This window comes from Artemia franciscana, chromosome 2 (genome assembly GCF_032884065.1).
Source record: "Artemia franciscana chromosome 2, ASM3288406v1, whole genome shotgun sequence".
Classification (NCBI taxonomy): domain Eukaryota; kingdom Metazoa; phylum Arthropoda; class Branchiopoda; order Anostraca; family Artemiidae; genus Artemia; species Artemia franciscana.
This window is the reverse complement of record NC_088864.1, coordinates 52,342,257-52,366,524: the sequence shown is the minus strand read 5'-3', so window position 1 is coordinate 52,366,524 and position 24,268 is coordinate 52,342,257. Positions and strand designations below refer to the sequence as shown.

General features: G+C 35.6%; 1 protein-coding gene across 3 annotated transcripts in view; it reads right to left on the bottom strand.

The window, feature by feature from the left end:
• The window catches only part of LOC136043482 (ankyrin repeat and sterile alpha motif domain-containing protein 1B-like), a 118,219-nt gene that overhangs the window by 61,955 nt on the left and 31,996 nt on the right, over positions 1-24,268 (bottom strand). For all 3 annotated transcript variants that reach the window (XM_065728399.1, XM_065728409.1, XM_065728405.1), the window contains 4 exons: positions 19,929-20,074; positions 19,248-19,370; positions 18,022-18,248; positions 9,964-10,174 (listed from right to left, as the gene is read on the bottom strand). In XM_065728399.1, coding sequence (XP_065584471.1) covers positions 9,964-10,174; positions 18,022-18,248; positions 19,248-19,370; positions 19,929-20,074 — 707 coding nt within the window. The remainder of the gene's footprint in view (positions 1-9,963; positions 10,175-18,021; positions 18,249-19,247; positions 19,371-19,928; positions 20,075-24,268) is intronic.

Below are 24,268 nucleotides of genomic sequence, written 5' to 3'. Positions count from 1 at the left end.
CGGAATTCCAAACAATGAGGAAAACTTTGATTTTTAATGGGAGTCATCAACGATTCGGTCATATTTTCGAAAACCCTAATTTCGTTTTACAGCGACAGCTGCAACCTAGTGAAGAATGAACCACGACCGATAGCAACCGAAAATTAAGAAACCGCGATATAAAGTGGCGAGACAGAAAAAATTAGCATTTGTGGCTGATTCAGGAATAGTAACTATTAAATCAGTTAGTCTTGATCGTAAAAGTTTGTGGTAAAAAAAATTCCCCGAAAAATATCTAAAATGGAGTCAAATCGAAACGAAAAATGCACAATTAGAATCATCATTGCCAAAAACCCCATATAGTGAACTTAAAGTGCTCTTTTTTTTTCATCACCACTAGCAGGGACCTTGAATACATAGAGTGGTCTTTGAGGGCTCATTTGTTATACCTACATGATTTATTAAGCAAAAAAAAAAATAATATACTTAAAATGAAATATAAATTTTTGACAGAAAAAATAAATGCATTTTCATATACAAGATGAGGAATGACGACATCCGTCATAGGTTACAACCATAGACAACGTCATATCAAAACCTGAATCATGACTACTTTAAAGAAAAGACTTGTTTATCCGGGCAATTTCAGCTACTTTAGTTATTGAACTGCTTCATTAATAAAAATCGTGACTGCAGCGATAGCTGGGACCTTTTATGGAACGGACCACAGCCCATAGTAACCAAAACCTAAACACGTAAAAAAAAATGGCAAGTGAGAAAAAATCGACCTTTCTAGCGGATTCAAGAATCACAGATATTATCTAAATCTTTTTTTTCCGATTGGAATCGCCACGGCCGAAAACCCTATACATGAAAAATTGCGCTATATAGGCTCGGACAAGCATGAATAAGGCTTGAACAGCATGGAAAATCACTTTTTTTTTCATCGGAAGCACTTCTATGGCCTCGTTTCTTTCTTTATTTTCTCCGGGGCACTTGAACATCATAGAGAGCTGTTTAAGGGCTCATTTGAAATGAAATTACTAATCTATCGCTTTTGTATTTAACCAAACCCAATATTTAAATTAAAATCTATTTTTTGACAAAAAAAAAACTGTATCTTGGTATACATTATGAGTGACGCCATAATCGTAGCTTAACCAAAAATTAAATTAAAAGTAAAATATAGTGATGTGATGAAGTAAGCTCTAACTAACGTTCAGTCTTTACTATATTCAGCGAAGAAAAGCCGGCGGCTTTTTTCCTGTCTGTAATCTTTTTGGAAAATGGTCCTAATTCACAAAAATGTAGGGATGAAAAGATTCTATCGATTTTTTTTTTTTAACTAAAGAGTCCAAAATTGGGTATTTTAGAAGCTGGATGGAATAATTTTTGTGAACTATTTTGTAAAGTAGCAGAAGGTGTCTTAGGGAGTAATGTTAGAAACGCAGCTAGGAATGCGAATGAAAGTGCTTTCAGTTTATCGTGGTTGCAGTGGTAGCTGCAACCTAGTTAAAGTCAATAGTTTAGCATTCTAAGATAGTTCTACAGTGCCGAGTTTAACTGAACGTATTTTTGAGAGTCTAGAAGAAAATTAAACAAAATTTCTTACTTTTAAACTTAAGAGAAATAAGGATAATATCATCAATTCCAGCAATATCTAGGTATTTCTATAGGGGGGGATTGGAGTAGAACAAATCTGGGAAATAAAACAAATTATATACAATGCATGGAAAGATCGCAAAATTTTTTACATTCATAGAGGAAGGGATTATGAGCCTAATACTATCAAATTACTAAACGCGAATCGCTTCTAACTGGCAACTTTGAAGTTGATAAGTCATATTTCCAAGACCAGTTGATAAAAAAATTTCAATGATGAAACTAAAACAATAAAAAACCGATTTTTATTTGTGGAAATTAAAAATTTTAAAGTAGGTCAAAGAAAAATTTTCTACTGAACCTAGAGGATTCAATTTCCGTTTTATTTTTTGTGTCTGCATCTATTTAGATGTTTGGGATTTTTGGCATCCACAGAAACCAAGGTATTGGTGACCCTTTTTTTTATAAAGCAGGCAGATTTTCATAGCATTCGAAAAAATTTGGGAAATAAAACGAATCTTACACAATACATGAAAATTTGCAAAAATATTTGCATTCAAGGAAGAGGGGATTATGAAAATGCGAATAGTTTCTAATTGGCAACTTTAAAGTTTATTAAAAGTCATACATCCAAGATCAGAAGAAAAACAATCCATTTTCAATAATAAATTAAATAATAAAAAAAGTAGATTTTTGTTGTAAGTAAGTAAGACGGTACTAGACCCTTAAGGTCCAAACCGGCGGTGCTGATCTCCGTTTCATAGCCCTTTACCCAGGAAGTGCAATTCTATCAAATTACTAAACGCGAATCGCTTCTAACTGGCAACTTTGAAGTTGATAAAAGTCATATTTCCAAGACCAATAGATAAAAAAAAATTTCAATGATGAAACTAAAACAATAAAAAACCGATTTTTATTTGTGGAAATTAAAAATTTTAAAGTAGGTCAAAGAAAAATTTTCTATTGGACCTGAAAGTTAGCCAGTGGGGGCCAATCATCATGTGCTTTCACACACCCTTCCTGCTTACCTTCCCCAGATTTGTCCAGGTACCCATTTATAGCTGGGTCAGCTCTGGCTGAGCTTACAGAGTCACGCTAATTTTTTCTGTTGTAGAACTTCAAAGTTTCTATGTAAGTCAATTTTTTTTACTGCACCAATTGCATGATTCAATTTCGTTTTCTTTGTGCAAGTATTTCTATTTAAATGTTTGGCACCGACAGAAACAAAGACTTTGGTAGAAACTTTTTTAATGAAGTAGGCATCTTTTCAAGACACCCGAACTCGATACCTATCAGATTTTATTTGAAGCAATGATGTCACACAAGAATTTTCTTTTTTTCTTGCAGAGTGCAGTTTCGATAGAAAATATAAAACTAAAAAAGATTAAACTCGTGATTTAATCTACTTTGCGTCGAGTTTGGATGCCTGAAAAAACCTCTTTTCTTTATCAAACAGTTCGTGGTAACGAACTGTAGTAAGGAGCGACCCGGCTCAATAGTAACCAAAACTAAAAACGGAATTTTGATATCAATAGCTACATATAAAAGTTTCATCAAGTTTAGTCTTACCTATCAAAAGTTACGAGTTTGAGGAAATTTGCCTTATTTTAGAAAATAGGGGGAAACACCCCCTAAAAGTCATAGAATCTTAACGGAAATCACACCATCAGATTCAGGTATCAGAGAACCCTACTGTAGAAGTTTCAAGCTCCTATCTACAAAAATGTGGAATTCGCATTTTTTGCCAGAAGACAAATCACGGATCCGTGTTTATTTATTTTTTGTTTTTTTTCCCAGGGGTGATCGTATCGACTCAGTGGTCCTAGAATGTCACGAAAGGGCTCATTCTAATGGAATTTAAAAGTTCTAGTGCCCTTTTTAAGTGACCAAATAAATTGGAGGGCACCTAGGCCCCCTAGGCACCTAGGCACGCTAATTATTTTCCCAAAGTCACCGGATCAAAATTCTGAGATAGCCATTTTATTCAGCATAGGCGAAAAACCGTATAACTATGTCTTTGGGCTATATTCCCCCTCTCCCAAAGTCTGTCTTTGACTTACTCCCCTACATTCCCCGTGGGAGGGGCTACAAGTTACAAACTTTGACCACTGCTTACATATAGTAATGGTTAATGGGAAGTGTACAGACGTTTTCAGAGGGATTTTTTGGTTAGGCGAGGGGTTGAGAAGAGGGGGATATAGGGGAGGAACTTTTCATGGAGAAATTTGTCATGGGGGAAGAGAATTTCCATGAAGGGAGCGCAGGATTTTCTCGAATTATTAAAAAAAAACAATGAAAAATTAAGCATATTTTTTTTTTCAATTGAAAGTAAGGAGCAGCATTAAAACTTAAAACAAACAGAAATTATTACGCATATGAGGGGTTCACCTCCTCCTAATACCTCGCTTTTTACGCAAAAGTATTTTTAGTAATTTCAACTATTTATTCAACGACCTTTTTGATTCAGGGGTTATTCTTAAGGAATTGCGACAAAATTTAAGCTTTAATGTAGAGAGCGAGGTACTGACGAGGGGGTGAACCCCCTCATATACGTAATAAAAACATGCGAATACAGAAGTTCGTTACGTAGGCTAATTCGTAAGTTACGTATACCTTTTCCTAGTAAAAACCTTCATAAAAATTAAAAGTTCTAGTTGCCTTTTTAAGTAACCAAAAATTTGGAGGGCAACTAGGCCTCCTCCCCCGCTTCTTTTTTTTCTAACTAATTCGATCAAAACTATGAAGAAGCCATCTAGCCAAAAAAAAACACAATTTCGTTCAACGTCCCGCTCTTTACGCTAAAGTTTTTTACTGCTTTAAAAAGTAGAATTGAGAGAAAGAGTCAAACTTTAGCGCAAAGAGCTGGGCGTTGAGGATGGAGCAGCCCCTTTCATATACGAAGTAATTTTTGTTCGTTTTAAGTTTTAATGTCGCTGCTTACTTTCAGTTAAAAAAACTAGTTTTTTTTTATTTAATGAATGTGCGAATAGAATGAAAGTAGCCCTTGCAGCAAAAACGGGAACTTATAAAATTGAGATATATGCCCTTAGTGAACCACAGTCCTGAGCAGATGCGATAGTGGATCGTCAATATTTAAATTGGAAGCGGTTTCCAAACTTGAAGTTAGACATAGCAACAGGTGACAGAGAAAAAACAGCAGGTACTTTAAGGTGAGGTTGTTTCAATGAGGAACCTCACCTTCCTTCTTTCTATTCTTTTTACCAGTTGTGACTGTTTCTTCAAGTGATAATATTAAGACCCCTTCAAGGTCTGTTTTGATTTTTAATCATAAGAATAAAACCCGGACAAATAAATGTCAAAACCAGTTTTTATCTTCCTGCCACAAGTTCTTGGGCCAAAAAGAATCTTATACAAAAAATTCAGTCAAAACTGCTTTTCCCGGTCGGCTCAAATCACATCCTCAATTCCTTGGAATGAAGAAACCCCGATACAGCAGGGAAAATAGAATGTTGTTTCCTTATAAATCCAGGCTTGAAAAAGGGGCAAAAACATTATTTCTCGACCAATTCGTAAAGAAAGGATGATGGTAAAAGCTTTGGAGGGAGTTCGTTCGAATGCATATTGAAAGTTCTAGTGTTTCTTTCAAAGGGCCAGAAGTGATTTGAAGGTTGTCAGTCTCCTTCCTATACCTCTGCGTAATAGTCCTGAAACATGAAAATTACCAACTGCTCATAGATAAGGTTTCATAGACATTCCAATAGCGCTGCCTAAATAAAGAGCGATGTGGGTAAAATGCATTATTGATTATATATATATTTTTTTGGTTTTAGACCAGAGCACTTCGTATCAACGGAGTTGCCGTAGAAACTTCGAAAAAGGCTCATTCGATTGGAAATTGAAAGGGCTAGTGCCCTTTTAATAGTCAAAAAAGGTTGGAGGACAACTAACCCTCTCTTACACCCACCATTTCCCCACACACATCCAATCAAAATTTTGAGATAGCCATTTTGTTCAACATAGTTGAAAGGTCTGGTTGACAAACCCGAACCTTATTATTTGAGGATGACAACCCCCCTACAGACCTCAGGGCAAGGGTTGTAATATGCCATTGGGGCATATAAGGTTGATATAGTAAGGGTAATCGTGTAAACTTCGGAAGAGGCTCATTGGATTGCTATTCAGAAGTTTTAGCGCCCTCTTTTCCCGAAATACATCTGATAGGAATTTATTGTTGTTGTAGAATCTTCGAAAAAACCTCATTCGCTTAGAAATTGAAAGGAATAGTACCGCTTGTAATAGTCAAAAGTGATTGAAGGGCAACTAATCCCCTCCCAGGCCCATCATTTTCCCAAAAACATCCTATCAAAATTTTGAGATAGTCATTTTGTTCAACGTAAATGAAAGGTCCGGAAATTATGTCCTTGAGGATGACAACCACCCAGAGTCCTTCGGGCAAGGATTGTAAGTTATACCCTGGGGGCATATAAGGTTTGTATAGAAAGGGTAATCGCATAAAATTCGGAGGGGGCTCATTGGATTGGTAATCAGAAGTTCTAGTGCCCTCTTTTAAAGATTCAGAGTGATCGGAGGATGGATACCCCCCCCCCCAAACCTCGTATTTTCCAGAAATGCATGTGATGCAAATTTTGAGCATTAAGTGCCGTAGAAACTTCGAAAAGAGCTGGTTCGATGGGAAACTGAAAGTCGAAAGTGATTGGAGGGCAACTAATCATTTTTTATTTCGCTTTCACTTTGAAATCGCATAAATCGATATATGAAACACAAAAGTAACGATTCTTTTAATTAAATGTGTTTTGAAAAAGGAACAAAATAAACATTTCTTTGTAAAAAGTAGGCAAAGACGTTTTTTTTCTTACTGATACGTCTAATGACTATTATGAAACAGTTTGTGGTATAGAATTGTAAGTAAAGAGCAGTTCGGTCCAAATGTAACCAAAATTCTAAAAAGAAGGAAATATGATAACAATTTATATATAAAAAGAATTTGCTTTTTATGTTGATTCCAAATATATAAAATTCAAAAATTTAGTGTGATCGATCAAAAGCTATGATCAGACATTTTTTTTTCTTGTAAAAAACGGTAAAACACCTCCAAAAGGTTAACTTGATGGAATCTCTGGTTTTCGATTTAGCGTAATATTTTACTCCGAGTTGGATTAATTAGCTTATAGACTATTACACAGTTCGTTGATTTCATCCCTGAGTTGGATATTTTTGAAAACCGGTTTCACTGGTTTGATAAGGGTTATCTAGTTAGTATGGCCCTACGCAGTGGTGGCTGCACAAGGCAACCTTAAATAAACAGGTTAATTTATAATCAGCTCAAATAATTAAGCTACGCTTATTTATTTACACGATTGAAGGTTGGAACACTGATAAAATATAGCATTAAACACTAAAAAAATTTTTGGGTGGTATACACATCAGCATCAGCAACATTGATAAAATATCGCATTACAAACCAAAAATTGAATTTTCCAATAACTACCATAAATACTTAGAAAATGTATTCAAATATGAATACAATCTAAAATAGGTCTGTGAAAAAAAAGGAAGAAAAGTAATTGCTAAATATTTATGCAATTAATTACTAACCTACTAGCTAATTATGAAAACTAATAATTAGTTATAAGTTCTTTTGATCCCATTCTTATAAGGATGCTTAGGCAGTTGTAGAACATAAACTGAGATAAAAAACTTACCTTCTTTCAATAAAAAAAGATTCCGACTGTTTTCCAAAAAATCCAAGTTGAAATTTATCCGACAAAGATTTCTTTGAGACAGCATAACGTTAAATGAAATTCAAACTACTTTGGTTCAAAATTCAAAATTGGTTCAGATTTGATGATATTTTTGTTTTGCTTTGGTTCAAAATTTTTGAAATTCAAACTTGTTTTGTTTTTTTTTCCGTATAGTTAAGCTGAATTTGAAATGTTCATTGAAATGGCACTGCCTATAACTGATTAACAGGCAGTTTTTATAATTTGGGGGATTCTAGGAAAATTTCAACTTCGGCTATTTAGAATTTTTATTTTTAAAACTTCTGTGGGCAAAGCAAGCCAATTCGTAAAAATACAAAAATGAGAGGGTTAGCTTTTCTCTTATTTTTATTTGACGAAGATAGCGGAAAAATCCTTCAGAAAGTTCGTTGAATCAATGCGATATTGTTATCCATTTTTTAATTTGGTCCCTTAGAAACAGGACAGTGTTAATTGCTCATTCAATTAGGGACTTCTGGAGCTTTCGCTCTTGAAAGTATCCCCCCCTCTCAGAAACCAATCAAGCTCCCTAACCCAAAAATTTTTCGATATGGTAGCATTAGAAAAATTGAAAAATAAAAATGTTCATTGTGATTACAAAAACTACTTTTGTTTTACTAATTAAAAATTCATAGCTAATTTAAATATCATCTCTAATTAAATTACTTCAAGTTTCAATTTATTTCATATTTTTTTCCCTTTTCATATTTTTTTCTTGTTTATTTTTTTCCCTTTTTTACAAGAATGAGTAAAAAACGAACAGAAATAAAAAAAAAACAAAAAAACAAGTTTTAATAAACAAAAGTAAAGAGCAAAAATATATCTTCAGCAGAGTAAAAAAAAAATAATTGACTTTATAATGAATAATCAACTAAAAGTTAAGAGAAACAACTTAATAAAAATGAAACCAATAATGAACTTATATGTTATACATAGTATAACTTACACAATAAAACTAATATTAAACTCAAACTCAAAAGGAACAGAATTTTTTTTTTTTTTTTTCATAGGCATGTATTTTGGGGGTGATACCTGACACGGGGACGCCATGGATATTCTGTGGTAGCCACAACACTGTGCTGGGTAGAGAATTTAAAGTGGCGAAACCCTATATAGGCCAGTGTATTCTCCTGATGAGCCCTTGTGTTGGGTTGTTGCCTCTGAATTATTTGTCTTTATTATTTTTTCTATTGTTTGGTAAATGACGACTTATAGTTATTGACGACATGACTGCCTGTCCATGGATTATTCTTTATGGTTGATTGTGTATGGCTATGCTGTTTGACCTATGTGGTTGTATGGATGAGTAGGGTTAAGGCCTCATTCAAGTGCTGGTCTGTATTAATCACTAATTTGGGAAAACAGTCTTCCTTTTCTCCTTCTGTCTTTTTTTTTTTTTTTTTTTTTTTTTTTTTTTTTTTTTTTTTTTTTTTTTTTTTTTTTTTTTTTTTTGTGCTGTTGCATTGGTGATTTCTCTTTTCATGATATATATATATATATATATATATATATATATATATATATATATATATATATATATATATATATATATATATATATATATATATATATATATATATATATATATATATATATATATATATATATATATATATATATATATATATATATATATATTCCCAGAGTTTCCCAAGGATACATTCTGGAAACAGTAGCCGTACCTAGGTAAATCAAAAGACGTAATGTAGATCCAAGATTTCTAATCATCTGCAATACCTCCGAGATCGAGTTAGAACTTTCAGGCACTGTCATGGAAAGAAAGGAGGAAAGCCAAGGGGACTTGAAATTGTACGCTGGGGGAAGGGAGTAAAGATGTTTTAGATTCCAGCCTACCAAAATATTGATCAATTCTTAGCATCTGAGCACTGCTAATTACCAAGGTAAATCAAAAAGTGCTATATGTTTCCAGGTCATCAAAATGGCGGAACTGCAATAGCTCTGGAAAAGGTTTGGAAATCAAGCTGAAATTTTCAGGGAGTGCTGAGGGGGGAGGGGTAAATGGAAGATAAATTATCACTTGAGGAAGAAGATAGCGCTAAAACAAAAGACACTATGTGCACCCAGGCTATCAGAATAACAGTATTTATTTACTTTTGTTTCTTCAAATGATCACGAACGGTTCGATGGGTGGGTTTGAAACTTTCAGCCAATGTTGAGAAAAGATAGGCAGACAGGGAAGGGCAGGACGGTCAGTCAGTATCTAGCAATAATGCAGCTAAATAAAAACAAGAAGAAGACTGATTACAGTAGTTTAAGAATAAGAATATTTAACCTATTGTCTCAATGAGAAGGTATTTCAATACAATGGACTAAATTAACACATTCAAAACGACAATAATTCTTAGTCAGTCCAATGCTAAGCATTACTAGTAAACTTCTGCTAAATTTTTACAAGAATAAGAAGATTGCAGTAGTTGAAGAATCTGAACATACAGCCTATCGTCTCAGCAAAACGACATAGATCATCACGATATCGAGCTTACTAACACGTTGAAGGCGGAGAAGTTCCTATTCAGTACAACAATTGAATTACGACAATTAAGAAAGTGAACATTTCCTAAGGTTAGTGTAGACAAGTGCTAATTTGAAGTATAAACAAAACACAATAAAGTGAACTTACTCTGCAGCAGGTTTCAAACTGATGTCTATTTCTGCACAGCCCGAATCATGATCTAATAATATCTCGACGCTGCTGGAGCGATTATGCTTCTTCTTCTTTGAAACTTGTTCAGGAATAAGTATGTTTTCATACTGGGAACCAGGAGAAAAAATTTCAGATGCTTCGACACATTGCGTTTTCTCAGGCACTATTTGCACCAGGCAATCACAACCTTTAATAAGAGAGACTATATTAACAATATTCAAAAGCTTAATAATCAACTTCATAAGAAGATATGGTTTTAAGATATAAATCTCGTTACTGCACAAAAGATGTTCAAATCATTTTCTAAGTACTATGAATGTCTCTCTGAAAACACAAGAAGTAGCTATGAACCTAAGCTTGTAGAATACAGATCTTCCAAGAGGGGTATTCCCGGATGAAAGGTTTCAGTGCTTCAGAAGATGCTCGTTTTTAGCCTAAATGTCGTGGTCTGATACAGCTTCCAATTTTACCAAAAACCTTTCTGTCGATATCTATGAATATATTTAGGAGAAGAGGGGTTTAACTTGGGAATTTTTCAAAATCTGTTTTGAAACTGTCACTGCTTCGAAAATTAGAATTAAAATTTAGCAGTCTAAGAGCACACACTTTTGAACCTAAAATCTCAAGTACTTTCAAAACTAATCTAAGCCATGGCCTTGATTCAAATATTTTCCCGCTACCAGATACTTATTTAAATTCAAATTACGACCTAAAAAAGGAATCTTTCAGAAATATTAATAAAGAAGTTCCAGTTCCCTCAACTTATAGTCCTTAGTGGTGGTAGTCCTTAGAGTGGTTCCTCTGCAACTACTTTTACCTAATATTTAATGGACACAACTAAAAAAAAAAAGACAAACAAAACTTTTTTTCTTTTTTTTTGTCACCGCAAGGAACTCGAACATCATAAAAAGCTGTTTAAGAGTTCATTTAAAAGGAAATTACAATATCTACGTTTTTTTAAGTAATTGTAATAAAGGATCAATTAGTCTGGTTTGACCAAGAGGAGTAGACCAGCTGCGTCAACAACCATGGCCAAAATTTGTACATAATCTAATTTTGAATGGTTGTTCCTTTTGCGTGCCGATTATCATATTGTTTGTGTGCTCAGTTGCCACCAGTATGCTGTTCTTATAAAATGTAAGGTGGTATTTTATCTTTTTTTGAAAGTGTTTTATTTCCTGAGTACTTCTAGAGGTTAGTGTATTTCTACATACTTTAGAGAACCGAAAATGGCTTGTCAGAAGTCCTCGTCGAAGATTCTGCTTGTTTCGAATTCCTCAATCCATGGCTAACAATTACCTGAGTTGTTTTATCCTTTCGTTTTTTTTTCAGTACTTTCTTCATCGTTTTTAATTAAACTGAACAAATTATTTACGTTAAGTATTACGCAGCATTACGTTAAAAATTACGCAGTAGAATACTTATGTTATCATCAACCGGATGTGACGAAGAAATTGGTGAACATCAGGGAAAGCTGAGAGGTCTAAAGATAAGAACAATGAGTGTAATGGAAAAGACAATGACTCCCCTGAACGAGGTAGAGAAGCTATTGACCCCGCAGACGCAGCAAATAAATCAGAAGCTAATGATGGTGACTTTTAAGAGATTACAAATACCATTGAAGATGAAAACAATACTACTATTACTACTACTAATAACTCAATGTAGCACCAAGCCGCCTGAGGCCAACACTGCTACGTACGCTCCTCCTCCAACCTAATATATTCAAGGCCTCCCTCTTTACATCCTCTCAGGAAGTTCCTATTTCCTTTAAATCTTTATTTATGACATCGTCCCAACCCAGACGAGGACGACCTGCTTTCCATGTAGCCCCAGACGGTTGGCCAAAAAGGACAATCTTCGGCAATCTGTCAGCCTTAATCCGCAGAACGTGCCCTAGCCATCTCAACTTTTTCTTTCATCAAGCGTGATTGAACCAATTTTTCGTACAACCTACTGTTTGAAATATGGTCAGTCAGCCGGGTACCCAGAGCAATCCGTAGGCAATTTCTCTGGAAAACATCTAGTAAATTTTCGTCCGCTTTTCGGAGCACCCATGCTTCAGAGCCATATTTGACCACTGTCATCACTGTAGCTTCCATGAAAACAATGAACTACTAAACGTGAAAGGAAAAATGACAGAAATAAACCCTCAACGTCTGGAAAAAAGAGTAAAATCAGAGTAAAATGAACGAATGAAAGGATCCAGAGCTGAGACAAAACCTAGGAGTGGAAATTGCTAAAAAATTATTACTGGTTGCCTGTCTCATTTGCGTAGACATGCATTGAGAAAAAGTCACAAATCAAAAGCTGACAGTATAAAAAATCAGGTGCGCAGTCCAAATGACCATACGAATGGGTTTGCTTTGTCGGAAGTAGCAAAGGAAATAAAGCTATAGAGCTGACTGTTGACAACTTTAGAATTGGCAATGCCAGCCTTCAAGCAGGGTTGCCACGGTTGACACTTTCATGCCACTTTTGGTACTTTTTCTTAAAGTGGCACTTTTCGGGAAAATGTGAAATCATTATGACACTTTTTTTTTTAGCGAAAGTGGTTATTTATTTTTTTCAAAGCAACACTAAATTTACAAAAAAGGAAGGAAAATTGTCAATCAAATAGTTCGTGGTAACGAACTATAGTAAGGAGCGACCTGGCTCAACGGATGCGTGTTTATTTGTTTTTTTTTGTTTTCTTGTTTTTTTCTTCCCAGGGGTGGTCGTATCGACCCAGTTGTCCTAGAATGTCACAAGAGAGCTCATTCTAACGGAAATTAAAAGTTCTAGTGCCCTTTTTAAATGACAAAAAAATTGGAGGGCACCTAGACCCCCTCCCATGCTCGTTTTTCCCAAAGTCACGAACCAAAATTTTGAGACAGCCATTTTGTTTAGCATAGTTGACAAACTTAATAATTATATCTTCCGGGACGACTTAATCCCCCACAGTCCCTGAAGGAAGGTCTGCAAGTTACAAACTTTGACCATTGTTTACACATAGTAATGGTTATTGGGAAGTGTACAGACATTTTCAGGGGGACTTTTCCGCGTTGAGGAGGAGGAGGTTAGGTGGGAGGATCTTATCATGGAAGAATTTATCACGGGGGAAGAGAATTTTCACGAAGGGGGCGCAGGATTTTCTAGCATTATTAAAAAAAAGAATGAGAAAAAAATTCAGCTGGAAGTAAGGAACAGCAATAAAACATAAAACAAACAGAAATTATTACGTATATAAGGGGGTCCATCACCTCCCCAATACCTCACTCTTGACGCTAAGTTATTCTTAAAGAATTGGGACAAAATTCAAGCTTTAGTGTAAAGAGCGAGGTATTGACAAGGGGACAAACCCCCTCATGTACGTAATAAAAATATACAAATATAGAAGTTTGTTTCGTAAGTTACGTATATTTATTATTAATAAAAACGTTGCTAACAAAAAAAAGTTCTAGTTGGCTTTTTAAGGAACCAAAAATTAGAGGGCAACTAGGTACCCCCCAAGCCTTTTTTATAATCAAAATCGTCCAATTAAAACTATGAGAAAGTCATTTAGCCAAAAACAGAGAAATTAATACGCAAATTTCGTTTTAATTATTCATGTGCGGTGAGCCAAAATCAAAACATACATTAATTAAAAAACATTCAGAAATTATATAAGAAAAACAGGTTATTTTAACTGCAAGTACGGAGCGACATTAAAACTAAAAACGAACAGATATTATTCCATATATGAAAGGGGTTGCCCCCTCCTCAACGCCTCGCTCTTTATGCTAAAGTTTTTTATTGTTTTAAAAAGTAGAGTTGAGAGAAAGAGTCAAACTTTAGCGTAAAGAGCACGACAATGAGGAGGAGACTACCCCTTTCATATACGGAATAATTTCTGTTCATTTTAAATTTTAATGTTGGTCCTTTCTCATTTTTAAAAAACCTTGTTAAAAAACCTGCTGATTAGTCACGACTAAAAAAGGATTGATATCATTCTCAACATTTGATTTGACTTTAAGATTGGTAAACTAAGCATCTAAAGTATCTTTTATCTAAAGTTCTAACTTTAACAGAAGGTGTCTCATATAGATATGGTAGTGTAGTTACTCAATGATAATAACTTAGAGGCACCGTGTCTGATTAGGGTACGATGCCTAGGGATAAACACTGCTGCTGTACTTTCTTAAATCTGGCACCTCTTAGTTTCTGCCTCTGCTAACAGCACCGCCTTCTCTAAATGAGCCGGGTTCTAAAGTTTGTGCTCTTAACTGCTATATCCTCAACACCAGCCTTTACAATTACCTAACATCAATTATGAGGAACAAGACTTGAAGATCCTTGTCCAATATTGAGGTCCAATGACACACCTTATTTAACTTTGTGTTAGGTTATTTCTGAAGTAAAATTATCCCCCTCCTCCTTGGATACCTAACTGTACCTTGGTGATTTCGTTCTGCATAAATAAAACTTTATCTACAAGAACCCCAGGGCACTAAAAGTTGATTGAGGGAATAGTTACTTTGCTAAGCTTCCCAACCCCCCATTGCACTTCCTGGCTGAAGGGCCAAGAAACGGAGATCAGCACCGCCGGTAGGGACTGTAAAGTCTAATGCCGTATCCTTTACCTTTTTTTTTTACAAGTCGAGGATTAACGGCAATTCCAAGAAGAAAAGAGTAGGAAAAGCAACATTCCCATTTGAATTTGTCATATTTCTTCTTTAAACCCTTGGCAGTGTTAAATGTTTATTGCATAAATTGAATTCGGACACACTTCCTCCTTTCAGCTATTTTCTGCTCAGAGTTTTGAGTGCACAATAAGCCATAATTTTCTTAAGTTTTGTCTCCCATGGACCTCAGCAGAAGGGTATCCTACAATTTTTGCCAAATGAATTATTTGAAAGAGCTAGTGTCTGAGCGACTATTAGTTGTATTTATCATAGGTTCAACAATAGCTGTGACCTGTGTTCACGGTATTCTGTTCAGTATTTTCAGAGAAAAGAAAAGTTCCAAGTATTCGAACGCACTGTAATAATCCAGATAGTCCATTTTATGGAAAAACTGGATGAAGAACTCTCAATGTAGACGAGTATTGCTGTCTCTTTTTTCCGCTTTCTCATAAGAAAAAAAAAGTTCGGACGGCTTTTTATGGCACTTGGTATTAACCAAGTGACATATAGCAATCGCAAATTCTGTCGGTCCCGGTTTTGCTACTTTAGGCACTTCCAGGTAAGCTAGGACGATGAAATTTGGCAGGCGTATCAGAGACAGGACCAGATTAAATTAGAAATAGTCGTATTCCCGACTTGACCATCTGGGGGGGGGGGAGTGGGGGGCCGATTAATTCGGAAAAAATAGAAAAAATGAAGTATTTTTAACGTACGAATGGTTGATCAGATCTTAATGAAATTTTATGTTTGGAAGGATATCGTGTCTCAAATCTCTTATTTTAAATCCCGACTGGATCTGGTGACATTGGGGGGGGGGAGTTGGGAGGGGGAAACCTAAAATCTTGGAAAACACTTAGAGTGGAGGGATCGGGATGAGACTTGGTGGGGAAAATAAGCAGAAGTCTTAGATACGTGATTGATATAATTGGAACGGATTCGCTCTATTTGGGGGAATTGGGAGGGGGAGGGTTAATTCCGCAAAATTAGAAAAAATGACGTGTTTTTAACTTACGAAGGAGTGATCGGATCTTCATGAAACCTCATATTTGAAAGGAGTTCATAACTCAGATCTCTTATTTTTAATCTCAATCGGATCCAGTATCATTGGGGGCGGGGCGGAAATCTTAGAAAACTCTTAAAGCGGAGATGTCAGGATAAAATTGGATGGGAAGAATAAAAACCAGTCTAAGATACGTGACTGACATAACCGGACCGGATTCAATCTCTTTGGGGGAGTTAGGGGGGGGGGGGGGGTAATTCGGAAAAATTAGGTATTTGTAACTTACGAACGGATGACCAGATCTTAATGAAATTCGATATTTTGAAGGATATTGTGCTTTAAAGCTCTTATTTTAAAGTCCGACAAAATCCTGTGACATTGGGGGGAGTTGGAGGGGGAAACCGGAATTCTTGGAAAACATGAAAATTGGGGTATTTTTATCTTACGAATAGGTGATCAGATCTTAATGAAACTTGATATATAGAAGGATCTTATGTCTCAAATGCTCCATTTTCGACTCGATTTGGATCTGGGGACACAGGGGGTTGGAGGAGGGAAACAGAAATCTTGGAAAACACTTAGAGTAGAGAGATCGGGATGAAACTTGATGGGAAGAATAAGCACAAGTTCTAGATATGTGATTGACATAATTGGAACGGATCCGTTCTCTTTGGAGGAGATGGGGGGTGTTAATTTGAAAGAATTAGAAAAATTTAGGTATTTTGAACTTAAGAATGGGTGACCGGATCTTAATGAAATTTAATATCTAGAAGGAATTCATGTCTCAGAGCTCTTATTTCAAATCCCGACCAGATCTGTTGACATTGGGGGGAGTTGGAGGGGGAAATCGGAAATCTTGGAAAACGCTTAGAGTGGAGGAATCGGGATGAAGCTTGGTGGATAGAATAAGCAAATGTCGTAGATACGTGATTGACGTAACCGTACTGGATTTGCTCTCTTTGGGGAGTTGGGGGGAGGGGTACAGTGCTGGGGGGCTAAAAGGAGAGGAAAAATGAGAAAAAATGAGGTATTTATAACTTATGAGTGGGTAATCAGACCTTAATGAATTTTGATATTTAGAAGGACATCGTGACTCAGAGCTCTTATTTTAAATCTCAACCGGCATTAAACCTCTGATTTTCCTTTTAAATCAATCTAAACGATTTTAGAATTTTGTTAGAGGTCATGCCAAATGAGCTCTTGGCTCTTAGCTCTTCTTGCCTCGTCACAAGTGCCATATGAGCTCTTAGCTCTTGTTCTCTTCCTTTTTTGTTCTTTTTTCGCGCTACGAGCAAAGAATACACAGATAAAAATGAGAAGATAGCACTCTGTTGAACGATTTCCCATTTTATACAGTAAGCACCATATGGGTTTTAGCGGTTTTTGAAGGAAAGGGGGCTGGAAAGTTGACAAGAGTGAAAGTGCTGCGAAAACACCCAAGTAAAATCAATATTACTTGTATAGTTGATATGTAGTAATTAGAGCCGACTTTTCATGTTGGAAAACTAAAAGATGTAGAAAACTCCGCGGAGGCGATTCCAAGCGGATTGGACAATATTTTCCATTTGAAAAGCTCGTTGGTACCAGCACGAGCGCCGTAAAGCATTTCGAACGGCAAATTTTTGGAAAATGATACTTTTTATACGAAAGTGACACTATAAGTGACACTAAGAGGCACCAAAAAAACCTGCTGAGTGGCAACGCTGCCTTCAAGGAAATAAGTGTTATAGACAGCTTGCGTGAATTGTAGACAAAGTGTATCCATGATTAATCATAGCAGAGCGTCTTGTATTGGAAAACCAAAAACGACACGGCTAATTACAAATATGATTACCAAAGCCATATCCAGAGGTGAGGGGGTTAGAGGGTTTGAATCCCCCCCAAATGTTTGTCTGACTCGTAAGAACGTAACCGAAAATGAATATAAACCAATTTTGATGTTTTTTCAAGCTTTTTACCCTCCTCCCCCCTGGAAAATTATTTTGTGGTTACTTTGTGTCACTGTGACTTTGATTCATATATGATCCCTTCAAATGAACTTTCTGCGTATCCCTTATCCTCCATTTCAGACCAAATTCCAAGACGCTGCCCTGGGAATTACACCTTCAAGTTATCCATGAACAGGTTTTGTCCATATATTGGCAAAAAGGCTGTTTCCCTCTCATTTTACATTTGTAGTATAACTATTATACCTTTTACGCTGCTTTAGGGCACCAACGAAAAGTGCTTGGAAATAACATAATCTCTTTCACAAGCACAGGATGAGGCGCTTTCCTTAGGTGGCCCAAAATTAGACCCCCTCACAACAGTACAAGGATGATAAAAAAAACAAAAAAATGAATTTCCAAAAAGGCAAAACATCACAACAAGAACAACTAACTTAGCACCAACCTTGAATATATGATAGGATTTGGTCAGCAGCCGGAGTCCCAAGAACCTTCAGCAAAGTATCCACGTTTTCACCACTAGAATTAACCGCGGAAATATCAATTCCAAGCTCAATTAATCTTTTAGCCACATCCACTTTTCCGAACAGTGCGGCTTCATGTAGGGCAGTACCAACTGACGTAAGTATTGACACAGGAATACCCGCAGCGACAAGTAAATCCACAACAGCCCTAAAAAAATTGAAGTGAAACTTTGCTATCCGAACGAAAATTAGAAGTCGAAGGGGGTTTAACACTCCTCTTTAATGTATTTTCGCGATTCGTTTTTTTTTTGCCGAAGGTGTGTTTCTCTTAAACAGTGCACAATTAAGGAATGTTGCATATTTTGGTATTCTAAGGAATAAGGCAAATGTCTGGTTCCTCAGAACCACGTGCATCTGAAAGAGCTAACTTTTCAATTTAAAACGCACATGGAAATTGCAAAATCTCAATAAAATCATCTTCAATTTATAAAGATGAAAGTATTTTGATGTAAACCCTCCCACAAAAAAGTCACCATTCCCGGCCACCAAAACTTAGGTTTCAAATTTTCATCAATTAATTTCCCAAGAAAAAAATACGTAGAACTAAATAAAATAAAAATATAAAAATCATATTCCTTGAAAAATAAGTAAATTTTGTGAGCTACTTCAAAGGCAACGAATAGCCTACTATCACCACAACATTAGAAGATCATAAAACTCAGTTATTCTTCTTCAAAGTTTTAACTTTCGCCAACAACCAGAAAATTCAGAACCAAATAAATTGTCTTCCCTCCCCCCCTCATTATTTCCCAAAAGCATATCTAGAGAAAAAACAACCAACTAAGAATCCGTTAGATCAAAGCACATTTACAGATGGATTGACTTAAAGTATTTATCAAATGCCATAAAAGTAACATTGGAAAGCTACATGATTTGCGTTTAACCGTCTATTTAATGAGTAGATCAAGTTCATAAATTAGAAGTCTAAAGAAGAAATATAAAGTATAAAGAAGAAAAAAGAAGTAAGGCAGTGGAAGCATAAAAATCTAGAAATGTACAATGAAGAAAATTAGACTTGGGGAAATTCACATGAATACACACTTTTAAGAAAGGAAGAACTTCGTCTGGAATAGAAAGAAGTAAGGCAGGAATGACGAGAGGAATAAACTAAAAGAGGGACGAAAGAACAAGAAGTAAAAAATAGTACTTGTGTCCATTTCTGCAAGCAAGATGTATAGGAGTGCTTCGAAAGACATCAGATGGCGAATTGTGTTGATAAACATTCATTAATTCAGGATGAGTCCGGAGAATGGCTTCGACAGTCTCGAGTCTTGAAAAGAAAACATACGGGTCAATGTCAAAATCATATTCTACATCCCATAATAATGAATAGTATCCAAAATAGTGTAAGATTTATGTAAGCATGAAATATTTGACCTTCAAATAGCTTTAAGAAATAATGGGTCCAAACTCTCCATAGTCTAAAACTCTAAAATGACTCTGGAAGGTCAAAAAAATTTAAAACAAGAATAAGTAATAGTCTCTTAAAAAAAATAAAAATAAATATGACCTATCAACATATTTTATCGTTCGTCTAAAAAACTGCTTTGTTATTTAAAATTATTACCTTAACATAAATATGAGTCTAACATAAATATGATAATACTTTTTTGGGTTTTAAACAAGCTTTGTAATGAAAGCGAATTAGAGTTCAACTTTGCAACTAGTTGGCTATCACAGAAATCGTGTTGCTTTGATAAGACGACACCCTTGATCAATAAAAACCTATATTCACAAATGGTATTACTTCTGCCACATTCTGTAATATCTAGAACACGTTACTTAGCCTATTAGCTAGAATTTAGGTCACTATTTTTTGGCTAAATACCTTCCATAAAACGCTGCCAAATCAAGTGGTGCTTCCCCTTTCGCATTTTTTATCGCAGGATCTGCAGCATATTTAAGCAACACCTGACAACACTGGGTATGTCCAAATTGTGAAGCGTAATGTAACGGTGTATCTCCATCGGCATTCTATAATAAATAAAAAGAAGTATAAAATCTTCATTAAAAAAGACTAAAAAGACGAGGTAGAACGCTCCTTCTACTTGTCCCATTTTTAAAATACTATTTAGAATATTCTATACCCAGGGTCATCTTTTGATGGAAGTAGGTTTCGTTTGATCCGTATTTGTTGCTTTCATTGAAAGAAAAACTGGCAGTAATATTTTTTAGTTGAAGTTTTATTTGCTGCTGAGTTTACTTTGTTAGATTTTGGCTCTCCACACATAAACTATTAAAATGAAATTTGCATTTTCATTCTTTTTTTGGCTAAATGGCTTTCTCTTAGTTTTAATCAGACGATTTTGAGAAATAAGGGATGGGGAAGGATGCCTAGCCGCCCTCCAATTTTTCGGTTACTTAAAAAGGCAACTAGAACTTCTAATTTTTAACGAACGTTTTATTAGTAAAAAATATACTTAACTTAAGAATTAACTTACGTAACAAACTTTTATATTTCTATTATGTATATGAGGGGGTTTGTCCCCTCGTTAATACTTCACTCTTTACACTAAACCTTTTTAGTGTTTAAGACAATTCTGCAAGAATGACCCCAGAATCAGAAAAGCCGTAGAATAAATAGTTGAAATTACTAAAAATACTTTAGCATAAAGAGTGAGGAATTTATCTCCTCCTAAATACCTCGCTCTTTATGCTAAAGTATTTTTAGAACCCTCATATTCGTAATAATCTCTGTTCGTTTTAAGTTTTAATGCTATTCCTTACTTTCAATTGAAAAAACTTTTTCATGTTTATTTTTTCATTGTTTTTTTATAGTGATGCTAGAAAATCCCGCGCCCTTTTCATTGAATTTCTCTTCTCCCATGACATATTCCTCCAAGGAAAGATCCTCCCACATAGCCCCCTCCCCTCAACCCCACACCGAAACCAAAAAAATCCCCCTGAAAACGACTGTACACATCCCAATAACCATTACTGTATGTAAACACTGGTCAAAGTTTGTAACTTGCAGCACCTCCCCCAGGGTCTGCTGGGGAGTACGTCATCCCCAAAGACATAGATTTTATGGTTTTCGACTATGCGTAACAAAATGGCTATCTCAAAATTTTGATCCGTTGACTTTGGGGAAAAATGAGCGTAGGAGGGGGCCTAGATGCCCTCCATTTTTTTGGTCACTTAAAAAGGGCACTAAAACTTTTCATTTCCGTTAAAGTGAGCCCTCTTGAGACATTCTAGAACCAGTTTGTCGATATGATGACCCCCGGGAAAAAAAAATAAAAATAAAAATAAACACGCACCCGTGATCTGTCTTCTGCCAAAAAATACAAAATTCCACATTTTTGTATAATAGGAGCTTGATATTTTTGCTATAGGGTTCTCTGTTACGCTGAATGCGATGGTGTGATTTTCGTTAAGATTCTATGATTTTTAGGGGTGTTCCCCCTATTTTCCAAAATAAGGCACATTTTCTCAGGCTCGTAACTTTTGATGACAAAGACTAAATTTTTGATGAAACTTATATATTCAAAATCAGCATGAAAATTCGATTCTTTTGGTGTATCTTTTAGCATCAAAATTCCGTTTTTTAGAGTTTCGTTTACTATTGAGCCGGGTCGCTCCTTACTATAGTTCGTTACCACGAACTGTTTGAAATCTTAAAATCTTATGCAAATAAACAAGTATGGTAACAAAAGATTAGCTCATATAAAATTCTTATTTGATGGTTGAATGGCTGGCTGAATTGTAGAGAAGTTCGAAATTTTGGAATATAACTATAATCTCTTTTTTTTCTAAAAACACTACATTTTAAGTTTGAAATAAGTTTATTTGTAATATGAAGCAAAAAAATAAAATTGGCCAGAGGGTATTAGGAATAGAATGGTCTTCTATGGAAAAACACATGGAAGAACGATGCATCAGATGATGTTTTTATTATATTTTGGGGGGTGGGGAGTGGTGAACAGGGGCGCAACTAAGGAAGGGAAGAATTCCGAGGCATTGACACTACTGAAACATCGGGCGTCTTTGAAGTCTTAATTTAGCTTATGCGTCCACATTTTTCGGCACACTGGACGATTTTTTCTGCAAATTCTTTACGTCACAACACCCCCCCCACCCCAAAAAAAAACAACCTAAAAACCGTAGCTTCACCTTCGGAGGTGACCCATATCGCCCCTCCTAATTCCATACAATTCAAAGAATAGGTGATAAAATCCCCCACCATATTCATCAAAACAACTATGGAACGTTTATAAAATTTTGGATTAAAAATACACTTTTAAGACCTTGTGTACCCTCTATAATTAAAAAATATAATATTCTTACCCTAATAGCTGGGACACAACTACACAATATATTATAGTCGCTAATATTAGGCAATTGAAGAAACAGTCAATACAGTCATATCAGTAAACGGTAAATTATCCCACATAAATTACCTTTCACCTTTTTTACCTACCCCAAACATAAATTACCTACCCCCAATCAGTAAATTACCTTTTCCTTTAACAGTGAAAAATTCTACGCAAAAAAAGTGTGGAAAAACCCAGAGGAAAAATTCGTCTACTTCAGTTGATACTGCCAAATATGGGGCGAACTTTTCGCCATGGTTCTTTTTAAATCAAATTTAAGAAAGAAAATTAAAAACCCAAGAATAAGTTCAAATGAAGTAAGAAAAATACAAAAATAGTAACCCTCAAAATACAGATTAAACAACTAAAAAATCCCACATAATGTCCGAATTTCAGGCGCCAGATGAGGCAGAAAAACGCCTGATCCTACTGCAAATACAAGTAAGAAAGTAAATTCAAACTGTTCTGTCTTTTTCCACAGTCTACCTCAGAGCCACAGTCTTCCACAGTTCCACAGTCACCTATTCTTCTCAGAATAGCACTTTTAAGGCGCTTTAGCGTTGTACCAAAGCGCTTGAAAAAAAAAAACGTTTCTAGAACACTTCGTTAATGTTTTTTTTATATTAAATCGAATAAATCTGATGAAACCGCTATCACATTTTCACAATTTTACAAGATGCCCAGACTAAGATTTTTAGGCTTTTTGCGGGGCCGGTTTTTGTTCAAGAAACGTCAAAGATTTCTTCTTTTTAAAGATAATCGTTTGAGGCTGAGTAATGAGATAGCAGTACCCAATAGTGAACAAAAACAGAAACTGATATAACGCAGCGCAATTAGTTCGTTTAAAATTATGATTGTAAACCGAATTTTATTCGTCGACATCCGAATTCCGTTCTAATATTTTTCCTCTGGCATATACAAAGTACGAGTAACGTTATAAATAAAACAAAGGCAGAAAACTGAGCGAAAACACTCTAAATACAAAATGTTATCTAATTTATTCCTTTAATATGTGAGGATTTTTTTGTAGACAATCGAGTAGAACAACCTGCCCGTGGTGCCCCTGTTTATACTAATATTAGTCCACAATTTGAATGATGCGATGTGTCATGCATATGCTCCACTCTAAACCCATGATCAATCCAGCCTATAGCGGTGCACCACCTCCGATGCTGAGGATAGGTTGTTATGGCTCCGCTCCCCATCAAAGAAATACACTGGCCTTTGGATCTCTTTGCCTTTGTTGGGCTAACCACCCGGCAAGGTGTCCTTTACCTGATTACAATTCATAAAAATTAGCCTTGGACGAACCTGACTTCCCGTCAACAGCCTTTCGCACGTCCGCAGACAATTGATTCGGACTTATTTACGATAGTCAAAAGAGATTACAAAAGAGATCATTCAGAACTAGATTTGACCAGTTCCTGTATTTTGTGAACTCTGACAAACCATTTATTATATGTATTACTCAACTTTGAAGTTGAAGATTGAGACACAATCTCAACCAAGAAGTACCGAGCAGTGAGGTTGCCATACAGAGCTACACGCTCTTAAGCAAGAATGGGTACGCACTGACCGTGCGAAATAAGGAAGAGGAGGTGTTTCCGTTTATATACAAATACATATACAATACTCATAGCTGAATCTCCCGAACTCAGCAGGCGAAGCTATGTGACCTTTAGAAGCTCTGTGACCACTGTAACCAGATAAGTCTGTGACAATTGGGACTGTATATAACCACCCAACCTGCCAGATCAGTAACCACCTTGAAACTTCCTTTGATTATACACTAAGTCTATCATCATCCTCCATGGACATTTCAACGTCCATCATAGCGTATGGCTCCGTAGAAAAA